Source organism: Notolepis coatsorum, assembly GCF_963971535.1.
Source record: "Notolepis coatsorum genome assembly, chromosome: 7".
Classification (NCBI taxonomy): Eukaryota; Metazoa; Chordata; class Actinopteri; order Aulopiformes; family Paralepididae; genus Notolepis; species Notolepis coatsorum.
In genome coordinates, this window is record NC_140171.1 from 36,806,901 (window position 1) to 36,824,779 (window position 17,879).

The following is a 17,879-nucleotide window of genomic DNA, read 5'->3' on the forward strand; positions in this document are numbered from 1 at the left end:
CGTTTGTCCTTTTGCCCTAGGCGGAGAAGACTGACCCGCCGCCTCACCAAGCGTGACGACCACTGGGACACCACGCCTCTACCCTCCTGCCTGGACCGGCTGCCCCCCCCCCTTAGGTTTCACCACGGGCCAGGCAACCACCCCTATCGCTCAGCACTCTGCTCCCTCTCTCTGGGCTCCAATGAATATGGTGTTTGTGTTGTGTTTCCCCAACGCCACACTGGTGGAGAATGCAGGCATATTATTCTCGTCCCACTGCTGAGGCCCACAGCTATGAAATCCTAAAGGCTGACATCCTAAAGGCTGACATCCTAAAGGCTGACATCCTAGCGCGGTTGGGGCTCTCACCGGTGACGACAGCACAACAGTTTGATGCCTGGAGCTACACCCCGGGAGTGCCGCCTCGTGCTCAGATGGCCCAACTCCAGAGGGTAGCCGACTGCTGGCAACCAGGGAAACTGTCGGCAGACAAAATAGTGGACCGGGTGGTCATGGACCGGTTCCTGCACACTGTCCCCGGAGAGTTCAAGAGAGCGCTGGGACCTGCAGATCCGCCTACTCCCAGCACCGTGGTTGAGCTTATTGAACGTGATGAGGCCACCCTGTCCATGGAGAGAGTCCCCAGGGCCCAGGAGTTCAACACTTTTAATCCCTATCTGATTCGATCAGATTTTTAAATCCCATTTTTTGTGATCCAGGATCAGACAACTCTGCCATATTTTGTCCCGGTATTTCAAAGCAATCCAGGATAGGATCACCCTGATCCAGATTCAGACTTTTCAAAATGACTAGATCCTGAATATCAGTGCGTTAATCCTACTGATCTCCATCTAGTGGATATGGGAAACAAGGAAGACAAGGACCACATTGCAGAGACATCTATAATGTCTAATTAGATTGTTAAATGCATAAAGGACATAAAATCATAATGGAATTGTAATAAAGAAAAATACTCCCACTAGGGTAACGACAAAAAAACATTCATTCAAAGGCATCTGATCATCCAGACGTGCTTTGAGGAGCTGATTTTTTTATTATTATTTTTCCCTCTCTTTCTCCGATTTTTCTCTGTTTTCTCCCCGTCCCAATTTGAGTCGTTGTGCCAATTCCCCCCCTCCCCTACCTGGTTGTTGTGCGCATGTTCTCCCACTGGTCGGTACAAGGGAACCCTGAAGTATCCGCACGCTTCCTCTGACACGCGCGGCGACAGCCAGTGACTCTTTTTTCACCTGGCAGCGAGGACTCTCATTGGTGAAGTGTAACGCGTGGGAGGTCACGCTGCCTTCATCAAGTCCTGCCTCCGCTGAGCAAGCGCCCAGACCTGACCTGTAGGCGTCACTGTCCACAATGCCAGATCCCCACCCATGACTTGCCCTCCCCCTAACCCAGCCAAACGGGTTAGTATAGCGATCAGCCCAAGCCCCAAGCAATGCTGACTCCGGGAGTCGAGACCGCAGCCTCTTGCATTGGTGACGAGCGCAATCTCCGCTACGCCACCTGACCGCAGTTTGCTGAAGGTGAGTGATGACAGATGGACTTTTTTTTGTTGAAAATATTTTTTCTTTAATCTAAATTACATTTGTGATTGACAATCTTTGTTGTGATACTTTTATGAGCATACACATTTATGTCATCAGCATTTGGTTGAAAACAAAATAGGCCACCATTAATGTGACCAACATTTTTTTAATAAAATTGATTTGCCATGAAGGCTAAGAATTGTGTATTATTTCAGTTAACAAACTTTGCCATCTTATTTATATTGAAACATATTTTTAAATAACTTATAGCCTATAGTAAATTTTTCTCTGGTAATCCACTGGAAATCCACCCCTCTGGTGGGATCAAGATAATCCAGTTTTTTGGGATCAAATTTATCCCAATCCTGTGTTGTCGGTTTGAAATACCCGTTTTGAAGATTTTATCCAGATTAAAGCTTGGATTTGATTTCCTGATCTGATCGGATATCAAAGTGATCCTGATCCTGTTTTTTGGTTTTGAACTACCCAAAATACAAATATGATCTGATCAGATAGGGATTAAAAGTTTTGAACTCCTGGGCTCAGGAGTCACTCTATCTATCTATCTATCTATCTATCTATCTATCTATCTATCTATCTATATCTATCTAGCTGATTTTAAAATCCCTGTTGTCATTTATGCTTTTTAGCTATTTTCTTAATCATGTTTTTTTTTGTGGTGGTGGTTTTAAACTCCTGCTTTTCTTTTCTTTTCTTTACTTTTCTTTTTGCTTTATTGTCAAATTTTGTGTTTATTTTAATTTGTTTGCTCTGTTAACACTTTCACGGCCAACCACGACTATAGTCGGGTTATCTCATCAACTGTTGAGCACCAAAACCAGAGTATAGTCAGGTTTTCGATCGTTTTCATAGTTTTTTCTTTTATTTGATTTTTTTTATTCATTACAGTCTCACGGACCTCGGTGTTACCATTGGAACTCATTCTGAGAATGAGAATTTAGACCAAGCCAAGTTAATCGCTTCATCCAAGCACTTTGAAATGCATTCAGCACACTGCATGCATATTTTGTGCCAGTTCATGTCAGGGACCCGATGGAAATTGCGATCAGACAATTGGAATATTCTTTTTGGAATAACCCCAATCAAAGGTAAGGACTACATCAATTCCACCTTGATCCTACAATGATTTCACATCGATCCAGCCGATCAACGTATGTAGTATTCAAAACGAATGCCGTTGTCGACGATCAGAGCATCAAAAAACGACCCCCCCCCCCCTCTGATGCATTCATGATGAAACATAATACCTATTATATACCTTTGATTTGGAAACAGTAGCGTGTCCAGGCGAGAAACGCGAACTCCTTTAGCAAAATTCACATATCGCTCTATAACGGAGCTTCCAGGAATTAGCCAGGATCACTCTGAAACTATACAATATTCACCACGGGACAACACGCGAACGTATACATGAAAAAAAGTTACTATTTTTTTTTACATGTTGGACGAGAGATAGTGACTGTCAAATGAGTATAGTATTGTCTCCATAGCTATAATATACCGTAATTTTCGGACTATAAGCCACGCCTTTTCCCCAATTTTTCGACCCTAACGGTGCGGCTAATCTATGGATTTTTACAGCTAACGGCCACTAGGGGACCTCCAAGCGAGGCTTCTGCCGCGACAGACAAGCGGAGAAGAAGACGCTGCGAACGGAAGCAGAAGCGAGGCAAGCGGGCTGGCATCAATGCTAGGCTAACGGCTAATCCATTCAAGCCACCGTTGCCGACACTCTTCCTAACAAACGCCCGCTCCATTTGGAACAAGATGGATGAAATCCGCTTGCGACTCACTACTCAGAGAAACTTAGCAGACTGCTGCTGTATGATTTTCACAGAATCATGGATGGACTCTAGCACACCAGATTCAGCTATCACGCTAGCCGGCCGCAGCATATACCGAGCTATGGCCGGTCCGCGCCATATGTTAATAAATGGGAGCTTCCTCAAACAGCCATCTCTTTCCCGACAATCCCCTCTGTGCACGAACCCTTACATTATGGTAATTAAACATTAAAACACCTGCGGCTTATATATGTACACATCATTCAATTTAGCTGCTGCGGCTTATACTCAGGTGCGCCTTATAGTCTGAAAATTACGGTAGATATAGCCCTCCAAACATCGTTATGCACAGTGAAAATCCCTATCTTTTAAAGCGTGGCCCATTGACTACAAGGATGGATAAAACGGCTGGCGCTGAAAGTGTTAAGCACTTTGAGCTGCATTCTATGTATGAAAGGTGCTATATAAATAAAGATTATTATCCATCTATCACACTCCTCCTCACCATATGTAACTGTACTTTGCCTTCAAACAGCGCTGCAGCATAGTCTGAGTTGAGACACATGCTGGCGATTGTCCCCAAGTATTCAACATCCTTCAGCCTGTTAAAACCTGAAAGACACACATTGACACACACAACACATACACACAACACATTTGATGAACAAAATATAACAAAATAAAATATTGATGCATGGCATGACACACGCACATTCAATAAACAAAATACAAGCACAGATGCGTGCACACACACAACATAGTATACATATCTCGCACGCACGCACGCACGCACACACACACACACACACACACACACACACACACACACACACACACACACACACACACACACACACACACACACACACACACACACACACACACACACACACACACACACACACACACACACACACACACACACACACACACACACACACACACACACACACACACACACACACACACACACACACACACACACACACACACACACACACACACACACACACACACACACACACACACACACACACACACACACACACACACACACACACACACACACACACACACACACACACACACACACACACACACACACACCAGGGTTATTGTTAACCATGGCGTAGAACCAGGCTCTGTTGTTCATCCCTACAGCCACATGGAACGGTCCCACAGCGATGAAAGTAGGCTCCACCTCCACTGCTATGGCAACAGGATCCTCCTGTCAATCACAGTGGATGAGAGTCACATTCAAAAGTAGTTAAATAGTGTGTATGTGTACTGTACTGTATACCACCTTTGTACAATTATGAAGGTCTTCTTTATCTCTTTGTGTGTGTGTGTGTGTGTGTGTGTGTATCTCACCCCTTCCAGCTGGTTGGAGACGGTGACCTCCAGAAGGGAGGTGAGAAAGGCCAGCCTGGTGCCACTGCTTCCCCCCAGGATGGGCAGCCTGGTCAGGAATACATGCAGGGTGCCTCTCTGGGTAGACAGAGCTAACAGCTGGCCATCATCTGTCCAATTCAACTGGTCCAGACCTGGATGGAGAGAGGGAGGAGAGGAGAGGGAGAGGGAGAGGGAGAGGGAAAGATGGAGAGGGGAGGGAGAGGGAAAGGGAGGGGGGAGAGGAGAGGGAGGGGAGAGGAGAGGAGAGGGAGAGGGAGAGGAGAGGGAGAGGGGAGGGAGGGGGAGAGGAGATGGAGAGGTGGGGGAGAGGGAGAGGAGAGGGAGGGGGAGAGGAGAGGGAGGGAGAGGGAAGGAGAGGAGAGGGAGAGGGAGAGGGTGCTGACTGTCGAATCTAAATAGTTTACTGGGGACAGTGAAGGGCCTGCCAATGGCAGCGGTCAGGGTAAATCCATACGATTCAATGACAATGAGTGGTTTCAGGGATAGAGATACCAGCTGAGAGTGTGGTCTCACCTTTAGTCTCCTCATCCAAATGATATACGTCACTGATATCTTTCAGCTCGGACAGGTCATGGACTTTTATGCTGCAAGGACACACACACACACACACACACACACACACACACACACACAGAGAGAACGATGCAAAACAAATGGAAATGCACATACAAATGCATTGACTTTGATTGAGACAAATGTGGGGCAGTGTACTGGCGACTACAAGTGTGTGTGTGTGTGTGTGTATTATGTACCTGTTGTCTCCACAGGAAGCAGCCCTGTTTAAGGAGGGAGAGATGGCCACGCTGTTCAGGCAGTCTTTATGGTTGTGAGCCTGGTACAACTCATGGCCTATCTCCCTAATGTGGGTGGAGATCACCACAAAGTAGCCATGGGAGAACCCAATGAGTATATACCCATCACCATACCTGGAGAGAGAGGGGGGAGAGGGAAAGAGAGAGGGGGGGGGGGCAGAGAGAGATTTAGACAAATATCTCATTGTCAAAATTGGGTACCAAACTACAGTAATTCAAAACCGGCGAGCGAGTGAGTGTGTGTATTACCAGCGGTAAGAGACAATGCTTCCATATCGAGACTGGAAGGCCAGTTCTATGGGGTTCTCGGGGTCATTGAGGTTGAACAGGAAGAGGGTCTTCTTCCCCACAGACACACTGACCTGAGGGATCACAGAGGTGTCAAGTTAGTCCAGGGAGGAGAATGTGCTGACTGTCGCCATCTAGTGGTTTGCGTTCAAAAATATTCCAACCACCATTCATTTTCCCATAGGGAGACTGAAAAGCAACAACAACAACTGTGTGGGATAGATATTGTGGTATACATCACACTGTTAGGGAGGGGAGGGGGGTAGATATTGTGGTATACATCACACTGTTAGGGAGGGGGGTAGATATTGTGGTATACATCACACTGTTAGGGAAGGGAGGGGGGTAGATCTTGTGGTATACATCACACTGTTAGGAAGGGGAAGGGGGTAGATCTTGTTGTATACATCACACTGTTAGGGAAGGGAGGGGGGTAGATCTTGTGGTATACATCACACTGTTAGGAAGGGGAAGGGGGTAGATATTGTGGTATACATCACACTGTTAGGGAGGGGGGTAGATATTGTGGTATACATCACACTGTTAGGGAAGGGAGGGGGGTAGATATTGTGGTATACATCACACTGTTAGGGAGGGGAGGGGGGTAGATCTTGTGGTATACATCACACTGTTAGGAAGGGGAAGGGGGTAGATCTTGTTGTATACATCACACTGTTAGGGAGGGGAGGGGGATAGATATTGTGGTATACGTCACACTGTTAGGAAGGGGAAGGGGGTAGATCTTGTGGTATACATCACACTGTTAGGGAGGAGAGGGGGTATATATTGTGGTATACATCACACAGGCGCTAGAACTCACTGTGCTCTCTCCAGGCGATGCCCGCTCGTCTGTCTTCATCACAGAGAAGAAGACGTCAGAAGGATCACCACTCACCGACGTCTGGCAAGAAGAGAGACAGGAGACAGTTAGACACACTAGTAGTTACTAGGGCTGTCCTCCATTAAATAAACTCTTAGTTGACCAATAGTCGACTAAATTATTGTAAACATTTTATTCCTGCATGGAATCATGCAGAAGGACGTTTAAATGTCATACTTATTAGTTGTGTTTATCATTTTGCATGGAAATTACTTCAGTGTGGATGAAAGCATGCAGAAAAACAGACTAATTGACAGACCAGTCTTGTTCGAAGACAAAACCAAAGAATATTTTTACTCATGGAGGTAGAGGGGGCAGCCCTACTAGTTATTGTGTTATGCAGTTAGTGTGTCTGCATGCCTGGGAACCCCTCCCCTCCCATTATGTTTTGGAGACTAGTTTGTAATTCAACCTGTTATGTTCTGTGTCATGTCCCCTGTCTCCTATGTGGGAGGTATGTGGGGTTAATAATTAACCCCACATACCTAACCGTTAATTGCAGGATTGGAACCTGGTGTGGAGGCAGGTCCTGAAGCATCCACAGCTGCTGGCGATCCACAATCACCTGGCTACTAATACCCAGCTCATACTGCAAGACGACGCCAGATTGTATTCTCAGTTTACCCAGTCAGTCATCGTTTTAGCTTGTAGCCTGTTTATTCCTGTACCCGCCCCGCCGTGTCTAATCCTGCCTGTCATCTCTTGTTTCTAGTCCACTATCTGGCTCCCCTCCCTGCGTTCATTCTGGAGCCTGTGTATGACCATCGCTCGTCAGACTACCGTCCTCCTGCTGTGAACAGTGTTTTCCTTTCTCGTTTACCAGTACTTTCATCCTTTAAAGTGCAAGAAGACCTCATTCATCCAAGGTAAAACGCATATGTGTAAACCACAGACAAGGCTAGGGGTGATCTTTTAAAGGGGAACTATTTTACTATTTCTTTCACTATTTGGGCACTTTTACACAATTCCTGTGAGTCTATGGAACACCTCTGTAATATATATATATTTTTTTATTCATTGTTTTGTATTTCTAATCAAGTCCTCAAAAACAGCATTTTTCTACCTCAAGATCTCGAGCTGTTTTGAGCCTGGGCTCCTAAACCACTGCGCAGCGTCGTCTTCGCCTGAACATTAACATGCAGCGGTGTCTTTATGACATCACATATCGCGCACATTTTCAAATGACTCAGTTCAGTGAGGGTGAATATTGTGAGAGGAGAATTGGAAGAATGCGCCAATATGAGAATTTTGAGACATAGATCATATTAATATAAGTTCACATAGCTAGGAAACAATGCTAAACACTCAAAGGCCATTTATAAGATAGTTCCCCTTTAATAACCACTTCATTTTCCCAAAGCCGACAGCAGGAGACTGGTAGAGCCGACAGGAGACTGGTAGAGCCAGCAGAAGACTGATAGAGCCGGCTTACAACACGCATGAGAGGCCTATGTTCTTTTGTATTCTTAATGCTTAAATTCTTGAACCATATGCATATTCTCTGGAATATTTTAATCTTACATATGTATACTTTCATTGGTGGATTCAAATAAAGTATTTAAAATGTATGTTTACACATGTGTGTGAGATAAAGTACCTGTCGGATAGTGTCTCCCTCATGGTTGCTGATAGTTAAGGTACGGTCATCGCTGCCTAAGGCCAGCAGGTTCTGAGTACTCCAGCAGCCACAGGTGATTCTCTTGGTGTGCTTACCTGTAGAATTGAACATGTGCATATGTGGCAAGGGAGGTGTGTGAGAGAATGAGGGAGAGAACATAAGATAATATCAAATATCTCTGTGTGGAAATGCTCAAATGTCTGTGTAGTGGAGACTATGCCCTTTGTATCCTTGGATGTCCTTAAAACCATGTTGAACCTCAGCAGTATTTGAATCTTACATGTGACTGCTTCAGTTACACCATGTAAGATGTGTGTGTCACCGCGCATAGGGATTCAGACACCATGTACTGTAAGATGTGTGTGTTACCGAGCACAGGGATTCAGACACCATGCAAGATGTGTGTTACCAAGCACAGGGATTCAGATACCATGTAAGATGTGTGTGTTACCAAGCACAGGGATTCAGATACCATGTAAGATGTGTGTGTGTTACCGAGCACAGGGATTCAGACACCATGTAAGATGTGTGTGTGTTACCGAGCACAGGGATTCAGACACCATGTAAGATGTGTGTGTTACCAAGCACAGGGATTCAGATACCATGTAAGATGTGTGTTACCGAGCACAGGGATTCAGATACCATGTAAGATGTGTGTTACCGAGCACAGGGATTCAGATACCATGTAAGATGTGTGTGTTACCGAGCACAGGAATCTTGCGAGAGGTCTGCTGGTTGTAGATAAGCAGGTTTCCCTTAGCGGTTCCGACTGCCAGCAGTGGACTGGCCTTTGACCACAAGATGAAGGACATGTGGTCTCTATGGAAACCAACACAAATGGGAAGGAAAGCAGGAATGTCACTGGCTAGCTAACTAGCAGCGGTGGTGTGTAATCACTCTAGCACTAATATAGTAATATAGTGTGATAGGAAAGTCTTTATTTTTGTATTTGCCCTGCTCAGAAACTGTCTACAATGCACTTCTGTGGAAATTGCCTACGTGAAAATCGTTCTTTTTGATCTAATTTTCTATTACATCACCCCACACCCACATCCTGCTATACGTCTATCGTATATCATGTATTGTGTACCTGCTGCATTTTAACGATAAAACTGCCAGTTTAGCTTGCTTCCTGTTGGAAATTGCATGGTTTGCATCGTACATAGCCCAGACATGGCCATGTCTGAATTCCAGTATTGACATACAAAGCGCAGCTTCTTAGAAATGTCTGATTCTGGGCAGCCCCCCGTATCCTGTTTGTCTCTTCTTTGTATTTAAAACGAGTTCCATCTTCAATCGGGCCTCCATTCAGCTACAACTGAACTGAGCTTCTGTCCTTGATTCTCAGTTCCAACTTTGTTAGCTAAACAGAAGCTAGTGGCAATAGCTTGGATACAGGTTGGTGCCTATGGGGTATCAGGCCTATACCAAAATAATGTTTTTTTTATTTTACTACCAGACTAAATGGCATGCACCAAAAAGAAATTTCCCAAAACGTATAGACTGGTATACATTGTCCAGTAAAAGTAGTGGATTAGATCTGTTCTCATATCGGACAATACTTAGAAGTGTGCTCACTGGTCAGGATCTATATCTCGCCTGTGAAAAAGTAGTATCTGTGAATCTATAACGAGGTTGAAACCTTGCAATGGTAGCCCCTTGGCATAAACTCACTCCTAAGTTAAATACCCTCCACGTCCACTTCACCACCTGAATTGGATCCTTTGCAGGTGGTGGAATGGATAAGACGGTGGTATTATTTAACATGCAGTATGTGGTCACATGGTGCTGGTGAGCGGAGGAGGCTTTGCGGTTCGAGGCTGTCGAGGGACTGTATTTGTAAATCTGGTATGTCATAAATGTATAGATGTAGCAGTACTGTCTATCTGTATGTCGTGTGTGTCATATGTTATGATGAATTGAAAATGGGGGACCCTGATGTAAACTGCAATCTGTTAATAAAGTTTTCAATCGGGTGCCTAGCAGGGTGCCTGCTAGTACCTAGTGGTAGGAATGTGCGTGTACCTCATGCCACTGTCTATCTGGGAAGTCTTGTTGACATTGGCATCCCAGAGGTAGATGGAGCTGGACTTCTCAGCTATCACTGCCAGAATGTCTCCATCCTTATCCCAGTCCATAGCCACACAGCGCCTTGGGGGAGACAATTCAAAGGGGAGTTTTAAGACTTTTGAGCAGTAAGATTGAATGGCCGCATACCCTTACCTATCTATTCTGTCTTACCCTGGAAGGCCGAGTTCATTCTTCTTCTGCCCATGTCGATCGAATATTTTCACCGAATTGTCAATTCTGGAAAGAGGGTTTAAAAGCCTCAGTGAAGGGACGTGACATCATTCGCCTTAATGTCACTGATATGTTACACTAATAACTGTAGTACGTTAACAACGTATACATACATTTACGTGAGTCTTCCCACTGTATGTTTGATCACTCACCCTGCGACAGCGATGTAATTTCCGAGGTTTTTTTGCCATTTATACTGTAGAGTAGAACCTGACCAAGCGTTTTCTTTAAGGGTAAACACATGCTGTGGACAGAAACACACACGTTGCCGATTTGGCTGTTAAGCTCTGGCACCCTGCTAATAATAGTGATAAAGTAGGTAAATGTAGCGTGAGTGCATGATGACGTATACGATGCTTGCTAACATTAGCAGCTAACGGCTGGTCACAGGTTTACCGTTAACACATTCAAGGGATCAAGAGATCCGGACAAAACAGAATGGTAGTTTATGTCAAGCGCAAATGTATAGATGCTAATGCAAATTAATGATATAGTTTGTAGCAACCTTCATGTTGATAAAAGGCTTGATCAACCGCTTTCTTCAGAGCATCTTCGCAGCAACAGTTGAGTGTGACTATCCCAGAATGCTTCACTCTTCAGCGTCTACTGCAAGCCTAGGCGGTATCATAGCAACAGTCGTGTGTGCATGTATGCGCGCGTGTGTGTCCTTGTATCCCGATTCCCTACCGCCACAATTAAGTTACTAAGATATAATATCATGTAATATATAGCTATATAGTAACTTATTATCATAGGCGGCGGATGGGCTTATATTCTAGGTAGGCTGGATTGGGAACGACCTTTTATTTTTGGTTTCACGCAAACTGTCCAGGTTCTGATTTCATATACACACACACTACTAGGCTATACTACAGCGAGCCCCACTCATTTATATATAGTGCAAATTAAGTGTTCAAATGAAGGCATCCAATAATATATGAACCATTGTCTTACCTTAATGCAGATAAATGCGACGTTTCGTCTTGGTGAGAATTGAATCACAACCCTCTGAGCAATTTTACGTTGAATAGACGTTTAAAAGACGTCTAAATGGCCCATAGACGTCTAGGCTAAATTCGGTCTAGAATGGGGTGAAAAGTGAAAGTTTGGTAGACGTCTATTCCAGACGTGTTTTGAACGTCTAAGCTTAGACGTTGTTTCAACGTCATGACATAGACGTCTAAAATCAGTCTAGAATGGGGTGAAAAGTGAAAGTTTGGTAGACGTCTATTCCAGATGTGTTTTGAACGTCTAAGCTTAGACGTTTTTTGAACCGTCTGTTTAGACGTTGTTTCAACGTCATGACATGGACGTCTAAAATCAGTCTAGAATGGGGTGAAAAGTGAAAGTTTGGTAGACGTCTATTCCAGACGTGTTTTGAACGTCTAAGCTTAGACGTGTTTTGAACGTCTAAGCTTAGACGTTGTTTCAACGTCATGACATAGACGTCTACCAAACTTTACATTAAAGCATGAGCGTTGAAAATGCATTGTTTAAACATTAACACATCAATAACATGGAATAGTCAAAAGTTAGCCGTTTTTATAATTTTTTTTATTTTAAAATACTAAAGGCCGGCCCAACACACACATACATAGCAACTGAACATTTTGAAGATTAAAGCTAGAGCTGATAGCGGATCTATTTGAGCTAAGGGGCGGCACAGAGAGGGTCGCATCCTCCCAGTCTTCAGCTTCAGCACTTCGAGACAGCCGGAGAGGGCTGCATCCTCCCAGTCTTCGGCACTTCGAGACAGCCGGAGAGGCGCAGAGGGGGTCGCATCCTCCCGGTCTTCAGCACGGGACGTCCAACACTCCTGGACAGCCACTCACAGGGAGACAGGGAGACAGGACAGGCGTTAATACAGCTCACGTGATTGTGATGGGCGGACATAGCAATAGATACAAGTGGTAAGCATTAGTAGGTTACAGCACTGCCTGTCTCCCTGTCTCCCTGTGAGTGGCTGTCCAGGAGTGTTGGACGTCCCGTGCTGAAGACCGGGAGGATGCGACCCCCTCTGCGCCTCTCCGGCTGTCTCGAAGTGCCGAAGACTGGGAGGATGCAACCCTCTCCGGCTGTCTCGAAGTGCTGAAGCTGAAGACTGGGAGGATGCGACCCTCTCTGTGCCGCCCCTTAGCTCAAATAGATCCGCTATCAGCTCTAGCTTTAATCTTCAAAATGTTCAGTTGCTATGTGTGTGTTGGGCCGGCCTTTAGTATTTTAAAATAAAAAAAATTATAAAAACTGCTAACTTTTGACTATTCCATGTTATTGATGTGTTAATGTTTAAACAATGCATTTTCAACGCTCATGCTTTAATGTAAAGTTTGGTAGACGTCTATGTCATGACGTTGAAACAACGTCTAAGCTTAGACGTTCAAAACACGTCTGGAATAGACGTCTACCAAACTTTCACTTTTCACCCCATTCTAGACTGATTTTAGACGTCTGTCATGACGTTGAAACAACGTCTAAACATAGACGTTCAAAAAACGTCTAAGCTTAGACGTTCAAAACACGTCTGGAATAGACGTCTACCAAACTTTCACTTTTCACCCCATTCTAGACTGATTTTAGACGTCTGTCATGACGTTGAAACAACGTCTAAACATAGACGTTCAAAACACGTCTAAGCTTAGACGTTGAAAACACGCCTGGAATAGACGTCTACCAAACTTTCACTTTTCACCCCATTCTAGACCGAATTTAGCCTAGACGTCTATGGGCCATTTAGACGTCTTTTAAACGTCTATTCAACGTAAAATTGCTCAGAGGGTTGTGTGTCTGTGTGCGTGCCGGGGGGGGGGGGGCGTGAACCGACTCATTGCCAGACGTGAGCGATTCGACTCACGCTCACGGCAATGAATCGGCTCTTATGAACGAGTCGCTCATGACCGAGTCTCTCTGTGCTTGTCAGCAGGATGCAGCCTACAGGTGTATGGAACCTGTTTGTGTCTGTCACGGGGAGTCCATGCAAACCTAACTACAACTCGCAGGGGACTTGCCATGAAAACATCGGATGCTGGGTTCCTCCACCCACCGTTGACTAGAGCTGCCGCGGTATTGATGTTTTCCTTACCGCACAAATTTGCAAAATATTTCCTACCGCCGCGGTTATTACCGCACACACACACACACACAAAAAAAAAAAAAGTTTGAATGCATTTTTTTTGTAGTCTACTCTTTATAGTATAGCCTGCCTCTAGTCTAAATGTCTATCTTTAGAGGATGACTTTGCAGCATGAATATTGTTTGGGATTCGGCGTGCACGCATTCGTTATTAAAAGTGAAACACGGATTCGAAGTCTCCCCTCGGTGTCGCGAGCAGGGGTGGTAGCGGCGCGCCCGCCGGTTACCCCCCCGACCCTTTCTTCTTCTTCTTATTATAACGTTACTACTTATGATTACAAAGGCATTCGATTTGTGGCATTAACGTTAGTATAGTTACATGTTCGTATTTACCGGACCATAGCAAGGCAAGCGTTACTCAATTAATATCTAAGTTCCTTTCTTTGCTCAGAGCGTGCCGAGTTGTACCCATTCTGCGGTCTGTTAATAAAGTTTTCAATCAGACAAGTGTATAGAACGAAGGGCTTTTATTATAACATTTCGTTGCAGTAAAATCATTATGCCTCGTTCCCTGAGGAGCGACGGCGTCTGTAATCCACTCCGGTCTCCGGTGGGAGCTAACGTACTATTAGCCGTGTTGTGACTGAGCTCTGATCAATGGCTCATGGCTGAGATTCAGGAAGTAAAAGCACTGCAAGATGCTCCAGCATGTGACGCGTATCTCTTCTGACCATCAGTGGTCTGCAGTGTTTCATGTGACTTTTCTGGTACCCAATACGGTCGCTTGGAATCTCGACAGAGAAGTAGGGTATATCTGCAGAGCCGCAAGCCCAACGAGAGCGTAATAATAATAATAATATAATAAAAAATGTTCCTCACATTTTACCCATTCACTCACACATTCACACCGACGGCAAAGGCAACCATGCAAGGTGCCAACCTGCCTATCAGGAACAGTTAGGAGTTAAGTGTCTTGCTCAAGGACACTTTGACACGATGCCCGGGAGGAGCAGGAATCTAACCGGGAACCTCCGGATTACCAGATGACTGCTCTCTACCTCCTGCACTGCACTGTTGCCTCGTAAGTCTATGGAATGTCCCCACAATGCATGAAAATGTGTGTGTGCTAGTTTAGTACAAATCTAGAATAATTGCATAATTCTTTTTTTGATTTTAGATCAAGGTCATGTGTAAAGTTCATGAAATCACTATGAATAATAATAATAAATATAAAATGACTTGACCTTGACCTTTTTTGCAATTTGCAATCAGGTAGCCTATCTCCGAATGCGTGAGACCATTGATACATGTTCAAAAGAGCTCTGCTGTAACATGAACCCTTACCAGGAAGTTATGTTGTCATTATGGTTATCTAATAACTATTTAAATTAGCTCCCTGATATCAATAGTAGCAATGATTCTCCATCTAAACTGAGATGAATTTTCTGAAGATCGTTTTCTTTTCCAGAAGTACATCATTATAACATTTATGAATTTGGACATTTTCTTTAGAAGACAGAAACCACAAGAAAAGCTCACAGCACTTCCCAGTCTGATGCATTAAATGGCTTTTATTTTAGGCTCATAACTGGAAACATTAACCTGCTAAATGTTATTAGCATAAATTACAAATTACATTTCAGTGTGCGACTGAGAAGCCAGTCTGTTGTCATTATCATTATGGATGGTGATTGGAGCCGGTCTGTTGTCATTATCATTATGGATGGTGATGGAAGCCAGTCTGTTGTCATTATCATTATGGATGGTGATGGAAGCCAGTCTGCATGTTTTATTTTGGAGCCCATCCCTGCCGCAGTCTCACACATCTGAGGAGGAAGAACACAAACACGATGAGATAGAGAGCATGTGAGAAAGTGTTTTGTGGTAGTTTTCAGTCAAACAAACTGTATAAAATGTACGGCACAACCAAGGATCACAGAATGGCAGAACAAAGGAAAGGTAAAATACATCCACGATTTTTCCCCTCTCCCCTCTCTCTTTAACACAAAGGCACAAACACAAAATTAGAAAAGGCACCTCTCACTTGGTAAATGCAGCTGGCTATCTCAATCTCCTCGTGGGGGGGGGGGAATGAGATAGACAGGCGCTAATTAAATTAGAGGACAGTGGCTGTTTTATCTCCTGGGAAAATCAACAGCTGTGTGGTTTTACAGCTTTGGGATCAAACAAGCATCTAGGAGACAATCTGGTCAGTCAGGTTGAATATACAAGATACTCAAAACGGCCTTAAGGCGCCAGACATAACACACCAGGTGGTGGCTGCTGTCCCTTCTAAACAAAGGACAGCAGGAATAGCGTAAAGATCAAAGAGGGATCGCTTCGGTCCCCTCTTGTGACCAAGTAGGGTATCTTGAAACTGCTGGAAAACGCCCATTAATAAATTCAGTCCTGACGTCACTGTAGTGGATTAGCCTATTGAGAGCTGAAACGAGTGTTTCTCCAATTAGAAAGCTCGGTAAGAGCTTTTTGGATACGCCCGCTTGTCGTAACATTAGAGGCGGAGCCTAGATTTGAATATGACGAGCTCTACGGAGGGAAACGGACAGAATCCCCACCACGAACAGACAGGAAACAACAGCGAATACACACTCTTTTCTCCACTAGATATTGAAGACCACGAGCGAGCAGAGGACAGCATCCAGAAAACATCCTTGAAGAACGAACAACGAGCAGCTACAAGCTTTTTAGATATTGAACGATTAGACTGAATTCTACTGTCCTTCGGCATAGCGATTGCTTCCGGTAGAATTCATTGCACCATTCTTTCAAATATTTGATTTGTAATTTAATGAAATCATCTTTTATTAAATTAACGGATTTTTCAAACCTGCTCCGACCTCGCTTTCTTCAAGCTGCCGTGCCGAGTCCTCTCTCTTTAACGAGCAGATAACCATTTCCTGGTCTATCTGCATTTGTAGAATATAGTATGCTTCAAAAGTTTAAGGTTTAACACAACGCAGAGAATAGGATAGATAGATTAAGCTAGGAAGCTACTACAGTTTGCTTAATGCCTAATGTGCCACAGTGGTCAGCAGTAGCAGTTGAAGAAAAAGAGCATACCAGTACATGTTCCATAGATAAGTAGAGGTTTAAAAGTATGTCCGCAACTAAAATGATTCTTTCAACGGCATATTCATGATAATCTTTCGTCATGATCAATAGAGGATTTGATCAACAACTGATCAACAACAATGCTGACAGGGAAGCCTCTATGCAGTGGAAGCTCATTTGAAGGCCACACTCAGAGAGGTAAACTTTGTTTCCACCACAGCTGACATCTGGACAGCTAACAACAGAAGCTAAACCGGTTGTACATTACCTTTTCAGGAGGGGGGGGGGGGTAATCGAAAGTAATGTAACTAACGTAACTAATTACTTTGATACAAGTAATCAGTAAAGTAATTTTGATTAAAAGATCAAATTAGTAATAAGTGATAAGTAACTAATTACACTTTCTGAGTAATTTGCCCAACACTTGTGGCAGGGATATCATATGAAAAAAAATCATATAAAAAATATTTTAAAGTATTACAAATATTAAAACACACACACACACACACACACACACACACCTCCATGAGGATGATGATGATGACGAGCATCTTCAGACAAATCTGTGGGATTAGAAACAGAGTGTCCAGTCATTCAAATCTATTTGAACAACAGGCTCAAATCACAAGGCATCCTCAATTCAGAGTGAGCACTTGCTGACCATTTGTTGTGTTAAAATATAAAAGATTATACATTAAACACCAATGTCATCAACAAATACTGCAAAGAAATCTGTATAATGTAAGAAATATTTGAAAGTACACACACACAAACACACACACACACACAGGCTCAAATCACAAGGCATCCTCAATTCAGAGTGAGCACTTGCTGACCATTTGTTGTGTTAAAATATAAAAGATTATACATTAAACACCAATGTCGTCAACAAATACTGCAAATAAATCTGTATAATGTACGAAATATTTGAAAGTACACACACACAAACACACACACACACACACACACACACACCTCCATGAGGATGATGATGATGACGAGCATCTTCAGACAAATCTGTGGGATTAGAAACAGAGTGTCCAGTCATTCAAATCTATTTGAACAACAGGCTCAAATCACAAGGCATCCTCAATTCAGAGT

General features: G+C 43.9%; 1 protein-coding gene across 1 annotated transcript in view; it reads right to left on the bottom strand.

Annotated features, from left to right (window-relative positions):
* Nucleotides 1-11,229, bottom strand: part of wdr19 (WD repeat domain 19) — a 42,560-nt gene extending 31,331 nt beyond the window's left edge. The window contains 13 exon segments of the mRNA XM_084319028.1: nt 3,831-3,937; nt 4,433-4,553; nt 4,697-4,869; nt 5,252-5,322; nt 5,491-5,664; nt 5,800-5,912; nt 6,659-6,739; nt 8,316-8,431; nt 9,040-9,155; nt 10,362-10,487; nt 10,578-10,643; nt 10,790-10,881; nt 11,143-11,229. Coding sequence (XP_084175154.1) covers nt 3,831-3,937; nt 4,433-4,553; nt 4,697-4,869; nt 5,252-5,322; nt 5,491-5,664; nt 5,800-5,912; nt 6,659-6,739; nt 8,316-8,431; nt 9,040-9,155; nt 10,362-10,487; nt 10,578-10,643; nt 10,790-10,881; nt 11,143-11,148 — 1,362 coding nt within the window. The 5' untranslated portion in view covers nt 11,149-11,229.
* Nucleotides 11,230-17,879: the final 6,650 nt, after the last annotated feature.